At 36.2% G+C, this 19338-nt stretch overlaps 1 protein-coding gene and 1 long non-coding RNA gene across 6 annotated transcripts; one reads left to right on the top strand and one right to left on the bottom strand.

The window, feature by feature from the left end:
* The first annotated feature begins 1415 nt into the window (after positions 1-1415).
* Positions 1416-2766, top strand: LOC130961017 (uncharacterized). The gene is made up of 3 exons (XR_009079336.1): positions 1416-1667; positions 1853-1929; positions 2669-2766. It is a non-coding gene; the product is annotated as an uncharacterized LOC130961017 (long non-coding RNA).
* Positions 2767-10812: 8046 nt separating this feature from the next.
* LOC130961016 (putative disease resistance protein At3g14460) lies at positions 10813-17731 on the bottom strand. Of its 5 annotated transcripts, XM_057886624.1 has the most exons (9): positions 16464-17731; positions 13508-16325; positions 13245-13422; positions 12977-13151; positions 12628-12863; positions 12443-12501; positions 12195-12301; positions 11872-11985; positions 10813-11212 (listed from the first exon to the last, which is right to left on the bottom strand). In XM_057886624.1, the coding sequence occupies exons 1-2, from the start codon at positions 17386-17388 to the stop codon at positions 13930-13932; spliced, it is 3321 nt and encodes a 1106-aa protein (XP_057742607.1). In that variant the 5' UTR covers positions 17389-17731; the 3' UTR covers positions 10813-11212; positions 11872-11985; positions 12195-12301; positions 12443-12501; positions 12628-12863; positions 12977-13151; positions 13245-13422; positions 13508-13929. The 5 variants fall into 5 exon arrangements, with proteins under 5 accessions (XP_057742607.1, XP_057742602.1, XP_057742606.1 ...); XM_057886619.1 differs by having other exon boundaries at positions 13508-17731; XM_057886623.1 differs by having other exon boundaries at positions 11876-11985; positions 13508-17731.
* Between the last annotated feature and the right edge of the window lie 1607 nt (positions 17732-19338).

Below are 19338 nucleotides of genomic sequence, written 5' to 3'. Positions count from 1 at the left end.
TTTGCATTTATGTCTATTATAGTATTTTTAAATTTTAAAAGCTATTTTACCAAACGCAATTGTTGTTGCTTGTGTTTATTGAAAGCTATTTTTAATTTGATTTACCAAACATAAATGCTACAACTTTTATAAAGCCATCTTTTAAAAGTTAGCTTTTATAAGCTATTTTTGAAAAGTAAAAGATTTACCAAACTAAGCCCAAGAGAGTTGGTGCGTTGGGGAGGGAGGGGATTAGGGTCCAGAGAGAGGGGGGGTTGGTGTTTTGATTTTTCAGGGTGGGATTGGGTTAATTAATTAAAAATTTCACCTAGATATTATACATTAACAAGGCTGCCATCTCAGCATCATTCTCTTTGGAGATGTGCTCCGGCAAATTATTCAAGGATTATTTTGTCAATCACAAAAGTCAGGTGCTATTTTGTGAGTGTCAGAATTTTTCGAATACCGATTTAGTATTTATCTCTTCCAAAAAATAGACAAGTAGAATCATTCATTGCATAGTTGATACAATGCTTAATTGCAGGTAACTAACTATCATTTAGTTTGGTAACATTTTTTTTAAATATATTTTATGAAGTCTAATTTTTAAGTAAATCAAACTAAAAATAATTTTCAGTAAATACAAACAACTATTTTTGATAAAAAAAAATCTAAATTTTAAATTACTATAATAAACATAAATGTAAGAACTATATTTAGGAATTAATTTATGTATGAAATTATATTAGACTTTTTAATTTTGATAAACACAAAGTCATAAACTATATAACTTTGAAAAGTTCCACCTTAAGTGCTTTCAAAAGCATCTTTATCTTTCAAAAATTGCAAACAGACTATTTATGATTACCAAACACAAAACAAAGAGTTTGTGCTTTTAAAAAATACAATTACCTCTTTAAAAAGTTTTACCAAACTAAGCCTACATCATCTTAAGCTTTATTTTACTTCTTCAATTTTAAGAAACTAATTACACTATTTTCTCCAAAAATACGAGTGCAGATAAACTTTATCTATTTAAGAAACTTGGTAAATGCAGCCATGCAATCTAGTGAAGCTTCAAATCTGAAACAACTTTAGCAGCTTCTGTTGTTTTAGTTCTGAACTTCTGATCTCTTCTTCTTCAAATATCATTGCTTCTCTAAATGCATTTGGCTGTCATCTCTACTAAATGAACACAGCAATTAACTAATAATGCACCATAATAATATCATGCAGGTTTAGGATATGCCCTTATAATAATATCATAAGCAGTTTGGGCTTGTAATAACCGAGAGTGTGAGAAAAAAAAAAAAAAGAAAGAAAAGAGAGAGAGGTTGAGAACACGTGGGGGCACATGCCCCCACTTAAAAATTTTCTTTCTCTCTTCTCATCTTCTTCGACACTTCCCCTCCCCCTCTGTTCTCCTTCCCTTTCATTTTCTTTCAAAAAAATCAAAATGTAAAATCCTCATTCTTCTTCTCTTACCAACTAGATTTCTTCATCTCTTCTCCTTGCAACCAACCACTCAATATCATCAAATTTACCTTCATCATCTTGCTTCCTTTTCTTCTCTATTCTATCTCAATTTATTCAAATCTCATTTTCTCAAAATCTCTAAATCAGAAAATTTCAACTTAATGAGTGAAGGAAGCATTCAACTGAGTCCCGGTTATTATTGAGACTTCAAGGTAACTCTTTGACTCAATAATTAGCCATATCTCCAATTTTTGTCATCTCTATATTTATGGGTATATATAAATCCGAATTAGGGTTATTAGGGGTTAGAAAATTTGGGGCTTTTGTCAAGGTGAGTAAGATTATGTTAATTGACAATAGTAGTAGCTCACAAATATCATTATTGTCATATTTCTAGAGTTGTAGAATTATTGGACATCATTTGGTAGCTCGTTGACGCGCTCAGAGTTGCTTCCGGTTCTTTGGAATCAAGTTGTGAGTGGATATTATATCTATAATTGTTTTTAAATATATTATTATCAATATCTATGTTGAATCATTAATTTTGGAGTTTGAAAATATTTTATTATTGTGATTTCTGAATTTTTGAAAATAAATATTGATTTGTGAAACTTACAATTTTATAAAAATACACACGAGATGATATTTATATATTTTGTAAAGTATAAATGTTTTCTTATTTGACCTTATGTAAATTTTAATTAAATTTTAGTATGCAATCCTATATATATTGATTTGCTATGGAATTTAGTAGTATGTTATAAGCACTAGAGATTTTTATAAGTGATTTGGTTTGGATTGGTTTGGGAGACTCTGACTAGAAAACCGTAGTTAACGGCGGTTATGACGTTAACCTAGATGCATCTGGCTCAGACCTTAGCTAGCAGGGGCGTTGCTAGCCTAACGTGTAGGCCACACGTTGGATCTGTTATACCGTACGGGCACACTAGAGGAAAGGGCTACCCTTAGAGGTGGAGCCGCCCTAGATGTGTAATATTTGATTTGATTTGACTTCAAGAATGAGAACTCCCATTTTAGTTCATCCGCTTAACTATTTATCTAATGTTTGTATAATTAATTAATATGAATTTCTCATCTCTGAAAAGAAATATAATTTTCAAGGTAAACTCTGTATTGTCTCGTGTGGGTTATAGATGTAATGTTTGCTCACTGAGTTGCAAAACTCACCCTATTATATTCCCATGTTTTTCAGATACAGGAGTTATTCCAGGTTCCATTCCACCTGCCCCTCAGTAGATCTTAGTCGTTTTGGTGAGCCCTTCTTCTTTCCAAGGGCTAAGTAATTATGTAATGGAACCTTTGCTCAAAATCTAGATTATGTCAATGCCCCATATGTCACAGGCAAGATCCTCGTGTGGGTTATGTTATTTTGAATCTTGAACTGTTTAGGTAGTGATTATGATTTGGTTATGTAAGACTTATGGTTTTAACTATATACTCTAGTTATCAACTTGATATATATATGATGCGTATTTTGGATATATTTGGTTGTGGATATAATTTGGAGTATGTTGTTGTTGTTGTCTTGGAAATGGAGGTTTATTATTAATACAGGGAGTTAATATTTATGTTGGTAAGGTCCTAGAAATAGAGGAGATTCTGTCCGTTTTTCTAAAAATTTAGTCGTTTGGCATGCTGAGGGACTTGTCCCTTGAGCGCCAGTCATGGCTTGGTTCGGGTCATGACAAAGTGGTATCAGAGCTTTAGGTTTTCCTGTGTAATATGGAGCAATTTTCCTTTAGTAAGATCACAATTGTGCAAATGGAAGCCGGCCCATTTTCACAAAGTGTGATGTTACTAGAGGCCTATAGGAAGTTGTCCTTAATCTTTTGGTCTCATAATTCTTTCTGTCTGTCCTATTGTCTTCGAACTCCATATACATATGTCGTTGGTGATTCAATCGCTCTACTTACTCGATAGGTGGAAGATGCCACCTAAGAAAAGACGTGGTGGAACTGTTGGTGCTCCTGATACTACTGAATCCAATAGGGCAGTTTCTCTGCCTCTTGGAGCGCTTCAACAAAGGCCAAGGAGCCAAAGGATAGCTGATAGGCGCGAAGGAGAGATACCCCGCGAGAGAGTTCAAGAGAACCCTGCAATAAGAGAGGCTCAACCGGGCTTAGTAGCTGAATTGAGGGGAATGAATCAAACTCTTAATGCGGTGTTACAGGTTCTAACAAATCAAAATAGGGGTGAAGCGAGACTTCCTAATGCGCCAAATCCTCAGCCTCATAGGGTTCATCAATTGTTTGAGGATCAAGAGCTGCCAATTGAAAAGTATTTGAAGTTGAATTCGTCCACTTTCAATGGAGATTCATTGGATGAAGATCCACAACAATATCTAGAGGATGCAAAGAAAGCTATTCGAGCTCTCAAGTGCACCAAAGAATGGGCTGTTGAGTTAGTATCCTACAACTTGCGTGGTTCAGCAAGATATTGGTATGAGTCTCTTCTTGAGAGCAAAGAAGCAGCTGGACTTCCTCCTCCTTCTTGGGAAGAGTTTACTGAAGAGTTTTTTGCTCGATTTTATCCAGCTAACAAGCAAGCAGAAGATGCAATTGCCTTTGAAAGATTAAGGCAAGAGAATATGACAGTGACTGAGTATGCTAAGGAGTTTACTAGACTTTCTAAGAGTGCTCCGTACTTGGTGAATTCAGAAGAGATGAAAGTTCGTCGTTTCGTTCATGGATTGGCAGAACCTATGTTCACTACTCTTATGCCTGAAGACGGACGCATGTCTTTTAAGGATGTCCTAAACTCTGCCTATGGAATTGAAGCTGGAATAGCGGAGAGAAATGCTTTTAAGGATGTTGGTAAGAAGCCCAAGATGAAGGGACAATTTTCTGGTAGATTTAGTTTAGGAGGATTTCAGTCTCATCATGGTCAAACTAATCAGCAAGGTTATTCGGGGTATCGAGCTCGTCCTCAAGCATCTTTTGGTGGGGTTGCTTCTTCTGGATCTGCTCCCATGAGTGTTTCGAATCCCAGACATTTTGTTAAGAGTACCTCTCAATCTAGTGCACAGGGTTCAAATCAGACAGGGCCAGCTCAGCCCTATTGTCTTCAGTGTGGGAGTTACCATTCCGGTATATGTTTCAAGGCTACTGGTGCATGTTTTGGTTATGGTCAATCTGGTCATCTTAGGAGGGATTGTCCAAATTCTAGAGGAGGCTTTGCTCTAGGTATTGCACGTCCTACAACACCAATGCCATCATCTTCAGCTATGTCTATTGGGAATTCTTCTGGTCCTAGTGGCAGAGGAGCAGGTGGCAGGGGTCAGACTTATAATAGAGGAGGGAGCCAAAGAGGAAGAGGTCAGGCACGTGTGTATGCCTTAACACGTCAAGATGCTCAAGCTTCTCATGCTGTGGTGGCAGGTACTTTACAAGTTTGTTCTTTAGATGCTCGAGTGTTATTTGATACGAGTTCTCATTATTCATATGTATCTCCACATCTTGCATCTCGTTTCGATAAACAACCTGAACTGTTATCCTACCCATTTCATGTTGGCACTCCGCTTGGAGTCTCCACGATGGTTCGAGTCGTATTTCGGTCTTGTGTTGTTAGAATTAATACCGTTGAAACCTTAGCTGATTTGATCCTTTTAGAACTAATGGAAGATATTGATGTCATCTTAGGCATGGATTGGTTAGCAGCTTGTCATGCTGATGTGGGCTGTTACTCCAAAATTGTGAAGTTTGACATACCGGGTATCTCACCTTTTGTTTTTAAGGGTGATGACTGTCCCACTTTAGCTAGCATTATCTCATCTATGAGTGCTATGCAATTGATGGATAAGAAAAACCAAGGATTTCTGGCAGTTGTTAGAGATGTTGATGCCGAAGTGCCTAGTCTTGATCAGGTTCTTATCGTTAGAGAATTCCCTGACGTGTTCCCTGATGAGCTACCGGGGATGCCGCCTGACCGTGAAGTTGAGTTTTCCATAGAATTGGCTCCAGGAGTCCAACCTGTGTCCATTCCTCCCTATCGTATGGCTCCAACTGAGTTACGAGAATTAAAAGTTCAATTGGAAGATATGCTAGAGAAAGGATTCATTCGTCCTAGCACTTCTCCGTGGGGAGCTCTTGTTCTATTCGTAAAGAAGAAGGATGGAACGATGCGACTATGTGTGGATTATCGTCAGCTCAATAAGATAACTGTTCGCAACAAGTATCCATTGCCCAGGATTGATGATTTGTTTGATCAACTTCAAGGAGCTACCTGTTTCTCAAAAATCGACCTGCGTTCAGGGTACCATCAATTGAAGATAAAAGAGGAAGACATTCCAAAAACTGCTTTTCGTACTCGCTATGGGCACTATGAGTTCTTAGTAATGTCCTTTGGTCTGACGAATGCGCCTGCAGCTTTCATGGACTTAATGAATCGAGTCTTCAAACCTTTCTTAGATCGCTTTGTTATCGTCTTCATCGATGATATCTTGGTGTATTCGAAAAGTGCTACGGAGCATGAGTATCATTTGAGGATTGTGTTACAAACCTTAAGGGATCACAAGCTCTATGCTAAGTTTTCTAAATGTGAGTTTTGGCTTGATCAAGTGACATTCTTGGGGCATGTGGTATCAAAAGATGGAATCATGGTGGATCCAAAGAAGGTTGAAGCCGTTCAGAAGTGGCCAAGGCCTACTACAGTGACAGAAATTCGTAGCTTTTTAGGGTTGGCCGGCTACTATTGGCAATTCATCAAGGACTTCTCGAGAATTTCAGCACCATTAACCAAGTTAACTCAGAAGAATGTGAAGTTTCAATGGTCAGAAGCTTGTGAGGGAAGTTTTCAGACACTTAAGTCTTGTCTAACCTCAGCACCAGTTCTTGTTTTACCTTCTGGGTCTGGGGAATTCTCAGTCTTTTGCGATGCATCTCGGATAGGACTTGGTTGTGTATTAATGCAGCATGGCTGCGTCATTACCTATGCCTCGCGACAACTCAAGAAGCATGAGCAGAATTATCCAACTCATGACCTGGAAATGGCAGCGGTCGTCTTTGCTTTAAAGATTTGGAGACACTACCTTTATGGTGAGACCTGTGAAATCTATATGGATCACAAGAGTTTGAAGTATATATTTCAACAGAAGGATTTAAATTTGAGGCAATGGAGATGGATGGAGTTGCTAAAAGATTACGATTGTACCATTTTGTATCATCCTGGAAAGGGCAAATGTTGTAGCAGATGCCCTCAGTAGAAAATCTATGGGTAGCTTGGCCCATATCACTCTTGGAAGGAGACCAATTGTTGAAGAAGTCCATCAATTGGAGGCCGGTGGAATTCAATTTGACCTTGGAGAATCAGGAGTTTTTTTAGCACATGTTCGAGCTCAATCTTCCCTAATAGAACAGATCAAGGTTGCACAAGGTGATGATCCGAAACTAAGAAAGCTTATGGAAGATGTTCGCAATGGGAGGAACTCAGACTTTTCTCTTGATCAAGATGTTTTGCGTTGTGGTCAACGCTTATGTGTGCCAGATAACCCCGACTTGAAGAAAGCTATTTTGGAGGAGGCTCACAATTCTAAGTATACCGTTCATCCAGGCTCCAATAAGATGTATCAAGATTTGAAACAATTGTTTTGGTGGGAAGGCATGAAGAAAGACATAGGAGTTTTTGTTTCTCATTGCTTAACTTGCCAACAAGTTAAAGCTGAACATCAAAGACCTGCTGGGTTATTACAACAGATTGAGATACCTGAATGGAAGTGGGAAAGGATTACAATGGATTTTGTAACAGGTTTACCTCGTAGTTTTAAAGGTTTTGATTCAATTTGGGTAATTGTGGATAGAATGACGAAGTCAGCTCACTTTCTTCCGGTGAAAACAACTTTCAGTGCAGCTCGGTATGCTCAACTTTATGTTGATGAGATAATTAAGCTACATGGAATTCCAGTGTCCATTATTTTAGATCGCGGGCCCCAGTTCACCTCTCATTTTTGGAAATCTTTTCAAAAAGCGTTAGGAACTCGTCTAGATCTTAGCACAGCTTTTCACCCTCAAACCGATGGGCAATCAGAGAGGACGATCCAGATATTGGAAGACATGTTAAGGTGTTGTGTTCTAGATTTTGGTGGGAATTGGGACAGCTATCTACCTTTGATCGAGTTCTCTTATAATAATAGTTATCAAGCCAGCATTCAAATGGCACCATTTGAGGCTCTTTATGGGAGAAGATGCAGGTCACCTATTGGGTGGTTTGAGGTTGGTGAGGTTAAGCTTTTGGGGCCAAATTTGGTACAAGATGCGGTTGAGAAGGTTCGCATAATAAGAGAACGTTTATTAGCAGCTCAGAGTAGGCAGAAGGCTTATGTTGATAACAGAAGGTGTAACTTAGAGTTTTCAGTGGGTGATCAGGTATTTCTGAGAGTGTCGCCTATGAAGGGAGTGATGAGGTTTGGGAAAAGAGGCAAGCTTAGTCCTCGATACATTGGTCCATTTGAGATACTATACAGAATAGGTGCAGTTGCTTACCGCTTGGCATTGCCGCCTGAGTTGTCTATGATTCACCCAGTTTTTCATGTATCAATGTTGCGCAAATACCTTCCCGACCCATCTCATGTGCTTGCACCACAAGCCATAGAGCTAAACGAAGATTTATCATTTGAAGAGGAACCGGTGGCTATAATAGATCGCCAAGTAAAGAAACTACGTTCTAAAGAGATAGCATCTGTGAAAGTTGTTTGGAAGAATCATTCGATAGAAGAAGCAACTTGGGAAGTGGAGGACGCTATGCGCGACAAATATCCATATTTGTTTGAGTCTAAAGGTAACTATCACACCTATCATAGTTTATGGGCTTGAAATTCGGGGACCGAATTTCTTAAGGGGGAGAGAATATAATAACCGAGAGTGTGAGAAAAAAAAAAGAAAGAAAAGAGAGGTTGAGAACACGTTGGGGGCACATGCCCCCACTTAAAAATTTTCTTTCTCTCTTCTCATCTTCTTCGACACTCCCCCTCCCCCTCTGTTCTCCTTCCCTTTCATTTTCTTTCAAAAAAATCAAAATGTAAAACCCTCATTCCTCTTCTCTTACCAACTAGATTTCTTCATCTCTTCTCCTTGCAACCAACCACTCAATATCATCAAATTCACCTTCATCATCTTGCTTCCTTTTCTTCTCTATTCTATCTCCATTTATTCAAATCTCATTTTCTCAAAATCTCTAAATCAGAAAATTTCAACTTAATGAGTGAAGGAAGCATTCAACTTTGAGTCCCGGTTATCATTGAGGCTTCAAGGTAACTCTTTGACTCAATAATTAGCCATATCTCTAATTTTTGTCATCTCTATATTTATGGGTATATATAAATCCGAATTAGGGTTATTAGGGGTTAGAAAATTTGGGGCTTTTGTCTAGGTGAGTAAGATTATGTTAATTGACAATAGTAGTAGCTCACAAATATCATTATTGTCATATTTCTAGAGTTGTAGAATTATTGGACATCATTTGGTAGCTCGTTGACGCGTTCAGAGTTGCTTTCGGTTCTTTGGAATCAAGTTGTGAGTGGATATTATATCTATAATTATTTTTAAATATATTATTATCAATATCTATGTTGAATCATTAATTTTGGAGTTTGAAAATATTTTATTATTGTGATTTCTGAATTTTTGAAAATAAATATTGATTTGTGAAACTTACAATTTTATAAAAATACACACGAGATGATATTTATATATTTTGTAAAGTATAAATGTTTTCTTATTTGACCTTATATAAATTTTAATTAAATTTTAGTATGCAATCCTATATATATTGATTTGCTATGGAATTTAGTAGTATGTTATAAGCACTAGAGATTTTTATAAGTGATTTGATTTGGATTGGTTTGGGAGACTCTTACTAGAAAACCGTAGTTAACGGCGGTTATGACGTTAACTTAGATGCATCTGGCTCAGACCTCAGCTAGCAGGGGCGTTGCTAGCCTAACATGTAGGCCACACGTTGGATCTGTTATACCGTACGGGCACACTAGAGGAAAGGGCTACCCTTAGAGGTGGAGCCGCCCTAGATGTGTAATATTTGATTTGATTTGACTTCTGGAATGAGAACTCCCATTTTAGTTCATCCGCTTAACTATTTATCTAATGTTTGTATAATTAATTAATATGAATTTCTCATCTCTGAAAAGAAATATAATTTTCAAGGTAAACTCTGTATTGTCTCGTGTGGGTTATAGATGTAATGTTTGCTCACTGAGTTGCAAAACTCACCCTATTATATTCTCATGTTTTTCAGATACAGGAGTCATTCCAGGTTCCATTCCACCTGCCCCTCAGTAGATCTTAGTCGTTTTGGTGAGCCCTTCTTCTTTCCAAGGGCTAAGTAATTATGTAATGGAACCTTTGCTCAAAATCTAGATTATGTCAATGCTCCATATGTCACAGGCAGGATCCTCGTGTGGGTTATGTTATTTTGAATCTTGAACTGTTTAGGTAGTGATTATGATTTGGTTATGTAAGACTTATGGTTTTAACTATATACTCTAGTTATCAACTTGATATATATATATGATGCGTATTTTGGATATATTTGGTTGTGGATATAATTTGGAGTATGTTGTTGTTGTCTTGGAAATGGAGGTTTATTATTAATACAGGGAGTTAATATTTATGTTGGTAAGGTCCTAGAAACAGAAGAGATTCTGTCCGTTTTTCTGAAAATTTAGTCGTTTGGCTTGCTGAGGGACTTGTCCCTTGAGCGCCAGTCATGACTTGGTTCGGGTCATGACAAGGCTAGAATAAACAGTGCACAAAATTGCATTTGCAGTTTCATATCCAGTGTGCTACATCTGTGCATGTGTGAAACTTTGTAGTAATTTTAGCTATGAAACAAATAATAACCTCAAAATTCATTGAAGTTATAGGACTAGAATTATATACACAGACACTATAACCATGTGAAAGCCCGCTGAGCTCGGAACGGCGATGAAATTAGGCTAAAACAATTATCTTCCTGTGAATAAATGCTATTATGGATTTTCATTCTTAGCATAATGGTACCAACGTACTACTATAGAGAACTTGAATTCATGTCATTTTTGCTTCAGAAATTCCTTGTTCTCTCTGATTCTTTCTAGAATTTCTCTCAAGTATAGTTCCATGTGTTTGTTCCTAGCCTTAGGATTAATCTATTGTACAAGATGCTTCTCAAGAAATACATCCTAGCAAATAAGAATCCTCTGAGGAAATAATTATTATATTTATTCATATGAAATTTCATGAATACATAGATAACGTTTTATTAATGGTAAAACTTCCCAATTTTAGAAACAGAAAACATTGATTTGGCAAATACATCATCAATTGGAATAGCTGCTTGAGAGAATAATTGGCGTAACAATACACAAAACAGTGGCAGCCAACAAATAACAGAAAACAGAAAAATAAAAATTGGGACAAGACATGTGAGAGGTAAAAACTACGGATCATTCAGACCAAAAAACAAGTACCATTGTAATCAAGTAAGGATACAAGAGAATCTCAAATGAGTGCACAAATCATGCTTATAGTAAATCAAAACAACCAAGCACCAATGCGTATAAATGGGAACCAAAAACAAGAAAATTTTACAAAACCACAGCTACTTTGCGTGGCAGGCCATATCTCACCCTCCAAATCTTATCTTAATCGTCCAACCATTCAGAATGAACAAGTACATCCAGAACTTGCTATCAAAATTTTAGCCACAACCAAGATTGGACCACTCTCCAACTGCAGATTTATAGTGACTGCATAATCAACCGAAAAAGAAAAAAAATTATCATTCTAGTAACAATATGGTAATGAAAGTTGAGGTCCATTACATCAAAATTAGTCCATACCAGTGCATATTATCAAGTAGTTAGCAGGACTAAATGTCAAAAGAGACACGAAAACTTTAGGCAAGTATTTACATGATATGAAATTCTTCTAAAAGAATATTTCAACAATAGTATGATCACAAAATTGTAGAATTTAAATTATCAATTTAGTAAAAGTATGATCCTCTTCATGACATGTTTGAACAAAAAGCAACCAACTATTAGACTAGATGTGTAGTTTAAGAAATCACAAAATTATCAAAAGTGGATGTATTTATAAATTCATGTAATAAACTTGAATGCATTAGAAACGTTGCATTCTTTTGTTTAAATTTACAAGCCCACCACTGAATTGCAGTTTTGGAATTGTAACAGCTTTGGCAGCAGTTAAGGAACCAAAATTAATTTGACATTTATAGTACATTTAGTTTAGCATATACATTAAAAAATGGGAAGGGTAGAAACATCATCTTTCCCTGAACTACATATAACTAATTCCTTCTGAAATCAAGCTATCATCAACTCTTTTTCTTTCTCCCAACAAAAATAGGAAAAGTAAATTGTAAGGAGGAATAGAGTAACTATACCAACTTGAAGCTAAAACAAATCACATCTTCTGTTGAACTTTGGATTGAATGAAGATAATTTAGATATGGTTGGTTACTAAACCTCAAATGTACTTCCCTTTCCCAGTGGATCTTCTGAAACACATTAAAAAACATTTCAAGACTTAAAGTGTTTGTCATCACAAACCAGACACACAATTATGTGAAAACCTCATGAACACAATGTTGGATCATTGGTTTGGTTTTAGAGTCAACAGTGAAAAGAAATGACACCCATTGGGATGAAATTGAGTGAAGCTGATAGGAATGAAATTCTTGCTGATGGCATCACTATACAACTTCACCTTCTCATAATGATCATTTCAGGTACATGATTGTCATCTTCAAATGTGGAGAGCATAATGTTTGAATCTTGACTGTATTAGCTACATACCTGCATCACCTCGGAAATCTGTTTGATAACGAGTAAAAATCCAGAAAGGAAGAAATAGTTATTATTACAGAACCTTTATATTAGAAATAGCTTATTATAGGCATCTAATACTATTAACAAATGATTTATCTATGGTAAAAAAAGATTATACATCAATACCTTGATCCTTCTGATTCCTTTCACTGTCCCATATGAATCTTGCAACACAACAGCCGACTCTGTTATCATAAAGAATTGGCAAAGATAGAAACAACATTTTATATTCCACAAATCGAGCTATCATTTATTTTCTCACTGCTCCAAACAGAAAAAATAAAATTATAGAGAGGAATAGAGAAAAATACCAACAACAATAATAAGTGCCACTCCAACTTTCTCCATCATGTGCTTGCTTTTCAATAACATGAAGCCAAAATCAGAAAACACACTTTTTCGGTTCCCAAAACCTCAATCCAGCTTAATTACCCCTTCAAATGAACTTAGAATTAAATTGATGATGAGGCTGAACTCTAAGGTGTTTCCAACAACCAAAAGCATAAGCGAGACGATCAACACAAGAATCGTGGTGAGTAGTAGTTGCCTGCACATCAAGGAATCTGTTTGTGACAAGTAGAGAACAAATAAAAGCAAATAGAAGATGCTTAAAAAGTGTACTTTTTTCAAAAAAAAAAAATTCCTAAAACATAATTAAACCTTCCATTTCATGCTGCAAGTATGTAGCTTAGTATAGTGGCCAATTTGAAGGGTTAAATTTTGGCAACTCCAGCGTGTTGTTGTAATGATAACAGAAATACACAAATTCTGTTAGTTTGCCTCTGCTTTGTCTATGTCCAATCACATATTGGAAACATGGGAAGATTACCATTTGCTTCAATAAATACAACATGTTAAAGTGTTACTTTATTTTCACGGGAAAGACTACTATAACCAAACCCAAAAAAACAAGGAAGAAAAAGCATACCTTCTTCCAAAGATATCTATGAGCTAAAGTTATACTAGGAAGCATCAACAAGGTTGTGACATCATTGATTAGGAATGATGTAGATTTGGTGCTAATGCCAATATCTTTAAGAAGAATTTCAACTCCTGCCTCTTCAAGAATTTGAGGAGTGTAATACAGAACCCTTTATCCCTGCAAACTGCATAGATGTTAAATGTTTAGAATTTGATGGCCATTTGTTGCTGAAAGAAACTTGAAACAACATGAATATATATATACACTACCTGCTGAAGAATTTGTATCCCAATCTCAACAATCAACGCATGCTTAACCCCAGGTTCAGTGAGATCTTTCCAAATTGGACCCTTTGAAGCAGCCTGAGATGGATGAACCATTGCGGATCCAACTGTTTGCTTGGAATAAAGAGCAGTTTGGCTAAAATGGCCAGCAAATAAAACTCTTTTAAATCATCCTCCTTTTTCCGACCATTTCCATGCTATCTGCCGGGCACCACCAATCCCTCCCTCGCCATCACCGGACCTTCACACAGAGAATGTTGAACATACTACTGCCACAAGTGGACATTAAAGGACTACGCAAATCAACATCTGGATACCCATCAACAGTATCTGAAGGGTAGTACTCCTCACCTTCTCTGTCAAGATTCTCTTCATCCCATTGTTCATTCTTAACATGATGATGAGGCTCAAAAGTGCTGCTTAACAGACTTCCAGAATTTGGAAAAAGCGCACTCCTCAATGCTTCCCTCTGCTTTTGACAACTCCAGCGTATTCGAATCCAGAATCCTCTTATTCAATGATATGGTGGGGATGTGGGAAATTTTGGGCCAAATTCGTCGATGCTTGTTCTCGATGTGTTTGCCCAGCAAACCACAGCAGTCAATTTCGAGTATTAAGAGAGAGGGAGGGAGCTTTTCTCCTTCCATATTCTCCAGCCTCCAACAGTTCTCAATGTGCAATTGTTGAAGGGAGGTGAGGCGGAGAAGCTCATTGCAGTCCAATGTCTCCAGAGTGAAAACGTCTTGGATATGTAGAGTGGTAAGGGAGGGAAGGCGAGGCAGCCAACCCACCTCTGGGTATGACTTTATTATAATCTCACAGTTAGAACCATCAATGAAAAGATGAGTGAGGTTGTCCAAGTTGCCCAACCATGATAGACCCCTCTCTTGTTCCTCGCAATCTCCTACAACAAGCTCTTTCAGGTTAGGCGGCAAACCACCATCTGGCAACCTACAAATGTTTGGGCAACCTCGTATGTCAAGATACTGTAAATTTGGGAGAAGACTATTCATGTCACGTGGCAATGCCTCCAACTTCGAGCACCGGTTAACATCGAGATCAGTCAGGTTGGGTGTAGCCAGTCCTTCTTGGGGAAATGACACAAATTGGGGGCAGTTAGAGATGGTGAGACGTTGAAGAGCAGCGTGTGGTGGCTCTGACATTGAAACTGATTCCAGATTTGAACACTCTATTATCTCCAGATTCTCGAGATTGGGAAAAGCATCCAACGACAATGAGGTCAGTGAATCACAGCTTTCATATATTTGTAGATCTACCAAATCATACTTCTGTTGTTGCTGGGGTAATTCAATTTGTCTGCCCCGGATTTTGAGCGTTTGCAAAGATTTGGGTAAACAATTTCCCCCTAAGGATACCACAGATTTAAATATACTAATTGATAAACTATCCCGATCAAGTGTCATCTTTTGATGCAGTCCTTCTCGTATTTCGAGTTCTTCTCGTATTTCCAGTTGGCGCACTTTGGAAACATTCGACGAGGAAGAAACAATTCTCATTAATACCTGATTAACCATATCTCCCTTTAACATTGGACACTCTCTTATTTGTAGGCTATTAAGCTGTGGAAAGGCTTCTGACTCAGGTAAGTGCCACTCCTCCCAACATGGCATGTTGTGAAACTGCAAACGCTTCAGTGAGGGAAACGGTGCAATAGGCGAAGAATGTTGATCGCCTTCATTCTTGTAAAACTCCTTGCCAATGCTCTTCAGCTCATTAAAACTTTCGATGCACAGGGACTTAAGAGAAGGCAGCTGTCCAAGTGAAGGCAGCATGCAGCAATTCTTGCAAGACTTGAGAGATACACTTGTCATGTTTTGGTACAAGGAATGCCCCATCCAATCTGGAAATATTTTACCTTTGTATCCATCAATTTCTAACACTTTCAAGACACGGTGCGGTTGCAAGCCCTGGAGTATGTCTTGTTCATCACTATGTGTGTTTGAAACCATATCATCACCTGAAGACCATTTCAACAATAACTCGTCAATGTGCTTCTTATCTATTATCCTTGCATTCCTTGCCTCATTGGCATCAACCACATTCTCCAATTTCCGAATCTCAAGTGATGCATGAAGATTTAAAAGCCCTCCTAACTCTTGGATTCCGTTGTCTTTAGACTTGCCTACGAAGTAGTAACTTAAAATGTGCAACTGTTTTAATTTGCCCATTCCTTTTGGCATTTCTTTCAGACGAGTACCTCTTATATCAAGATGCCGCAAATTCACAAGCTTATACATGCCATTGGGCAGCATAGTCAACATTGCACAATCTTCTAACTTTAAAGTTTGTAGATTGCACAAGTTGCATAATGACTGCGGCAATACCTTAATACAACTCTTAGAAAGATCCAAATAGCGCAATTGGATCAATTTATCTATTGAATCAGGAAATATATCGAGTCTACCAAAGGACAAAACTCTTAAGTATATATTCTTTGACAATATATCACATGGTAACACTGCCTGTACTTTCCAACCATTGATATACAATAATGTCCTCAAAGATTCTATTTTACGAGAGGAGCATATTTTCTCCGGGATTGAATGATCGTATGACAAATGACGAGTTAGAATTCTCATCTCTTCATTTTCACCGAGTTCTGAGTATCTACAATAAAGATCTCCAGCAAGAAATGTTGCCAAGTCATGCATGAGATCATGCATCACAAAATATTTCCCATTAATCGTGTCCTGCTTGAAAAATAGTCTTGAAGCCAAGTCCTCAAAACACTCGCAACCAACTTCTTCTAAAGTCTCTCCCTTCCTTGGTGGTCGTAAAAGATCTTCAGCCATCCACAACAAGATTAATTCATCTTTATCAAATTTATGATCTTTGGGATACAATGAACAATAAACAAAGCAGTGTTTTAAATGAGCAGGCAGATGATAGTAACTTATTAACAATGCAGGAACAATCTTACAATTTGCCACAGGAAATTCCCAAATGTCATTGAATAGTATCTTATTCCATTCTTCAACACGATGCTCTGAGCGCAACAAGTGTCCAAGTGTTTCTGCAGCTAATGGCAAGCCATCACACCTCTCGACAATCTTTCTACCAATTCCTTCAAGTTCTGAACTCCCATTTGATTCAGGAAAGGATGCATTGTACGCAAAAATAGACCAACAATAATCATCTGACAGTCCCTTGAGAGAGTAAGAGTTATAATTTTGGGCTGTTGGACCAACATTTTCCTTGCGGGTAGTTAGAAGAATAGTGCTTCCCTTACTCCCATGTTGAAAAGGGGTGATAAAACTATTCCACTTATCAGCATCTTCGCTCCATACATCGTCCAAGACAACGAAGAACTTCTTTTGTGACAGTTTATCCTTCAAATCTTGTTGAAGTAAATCAAAGCTGTCAAGACTACAAACACCCGAAGAGATCCCCTTTATAACATTTTTTGTAGTCTCAACAACATCAAAATTTTCAGAAACACAAATCCATGCTTTCAGATCAACCCCGTCCATCAAATCCTGATTGTTGTAGAGCCATTGTGCTAAAGTAGTTTTACCAACCCCGCCCATACCAAGAATAGAGATGACGGACAAGCTATGATGATTGTTGTCATTGAGCATCTTGATTAGTGCCTGTTGGTCACCATCCCTGCCTATCACATTCCCCTTCACAAGAGAAGTGGATGGAGGTCTCCATGAGGAGCTATCCGTTGGAATGTCTTTGAGACCAAGGGTATCTTTGCGTTTCTCAAGATCTTCTATTCTTTCAACCACCTCTTCTATCTTAGTCACCATCTCCCTACTAGACAGATCAAGGAAGTACCTTGCTGCGAATTTGAGCTTTGGTGCAGACACGGTCCAGCAAGTCATCAGCAGTGTAGAGAGCATCCCTGAGACTATCAAGCCATTCCCTGACGAGTTCGTTTCCAAACTGCTTCTGCTCAGCGTCAGCAGCCAGAGCTTTAGCAGCCAAGATAGCAATCTTCAGCCTGTCAACCAACTTCCCATCCAGCTTCTTGCCCACCACCAAGTTGACAAACTCAGAAGAAATGAGCCGGTCAAGAACGACGTTGGCGAAGCCAGAAACTAAAGCTCCAACCACAAGTGCTTCAGCCATGATATGATACAGATAACAACAACAGCAAATTAATCAGTGAGTGATTGGAGTTTCAGAATGTAACGAAGAGAGAGAAATAGTATTGCAATAATGCTTGCAAAGCATTAATCAATAATAGGCATATAGTGAGATACCACGAAAGTTCCTCTTCCTCAGCAAAAAGAAGTTGGTATGACCCTCAGTGTCAGTGCAATCATTTTAAGTGCTTGATTGGTGTTATCATCTTGATAAAAAATATTTTAATTTTTTTTTATATTTTAATGTATTTAATAAATTTTTAGAAATAAAAATAAAAGTATTACAAAATAAAAAAATAATAATTTTTTTAAGAAATTATCATTTATATCTTTTTAAAAAAATATTTTTTAGATAATAAATAAACAAAAAAATATTTTTATATTTTTATACTCAAATATAATTAATAAATAAAATTTTTTTATATAAAATATTTAAATATAAATTATTTTTATTTTTTTATAAAATTAAAAAAAATAATTTAAAAAAATATATCTTTTTACAAACTCAACCAAACAAATTGCTAAGGGGGAGAGGAGGGGGAGTGTATAGTTGGCTTTGCACTTCATTTTTATTTGAAGAATGGAACGAAGTATTTAAAAAGCAAAAGTGGGACCAACGAAAACTAATCGTTGTGGAACTTAATTAACTATATAATAGACTATAGTAGGACATAATCATATCTTGATATCAATGCATATCATTATTAAGAACAATAATGCTGGTGTGGGGTTGAAGTGTGGTGGCAATTAATAGTATTCACTGTTTGGACTTTAGACATTGACTTAACTTACTAGCTGTCCTCAAGGTTAGTTTTCTTGATATCTTATAGGCTTATTTTGTTTGGAACTGATACTAACTAAAGTGACAAGATGGTAAATCGATGAAAGTATATAATATATTTTAGAGTATAGTATATTTTTTGTCTTTAAAATTTGATAAAAATTTCAAAAATACCTTTAAGTTTTATTTTGTTTTAATTTTGTTCAAAAGTTTTTTATTTGCATCAAATATACTTCTAACGACTAATTTTTTAAAAATTTTAAGACTAATTCAACAACAATTTCATAAGAACAACTCTCAACACAAGTAAATCAAGTATGATTTTCATACATTATTATTAGATTGGTCTTAAATTTTTTTAAAAATTTAGTCGTTGAGTGCATATTTAATGCAAATAAAAAACTTTTGGGACAAAATTGAAACAAAATAAAATTTAGAAGTATTTTTAAAATTTTTATCAAACTTCAAGGACAAAAAATATATTTTATCCTATATTTTAATAAATATTATATTATTTAAAAATTTGTTGAAATATATATAAATTAATATTAAATTTGATGTGTTTCTTATTTAAAATATTTTGTAATATAAAAACTTTTGATATTACAGTTGTATAAAATTATATCTTTATTTATTTTTATTTTTATATTTATTTTAGTTGACAAATTTAGTCTTTTTATATAATATTTGTAACAAATATTTGAATTTATTTATCATATTTTTTCTCATAATTAAATAAAAAAGTATTCCTACGATATTAGTAAATCATAATTAAAAATTAAAAATTAAAAATTAATAAACAACATTATTAACATTTAATTCTTTTAGTTATTACAAAAGCAACAACCAATAGCATATTGAAATAAGTAGTTATTGGTGAATTCCCATACGACAGTGAAATATGCAACCAATAATAAATGCAA

The sequence above is a fragment of the Arachis stenosperma genome, chromosome 2 (assembly GCF_014773155.1).
Source record: "Arachis stenosperma cultivar V10309 chromosome 2, arast.V10309.gnm1.PFL2, whole genome shotgun sequence".
In the NCBI taxonomy this organism is placed as follows: domain Eukaryota; kingdom Viridiplantae; phylum Streptophyta; class Magnoliopsida; order Fabales; family Fabaceae; genus Arachis; species Arachis stenosperma.
The sequence above is the reverse complement of the archived record's forward strand: the minus strand, read 5'-3'. Positions and strand labels throughout refer to the sequence as shown.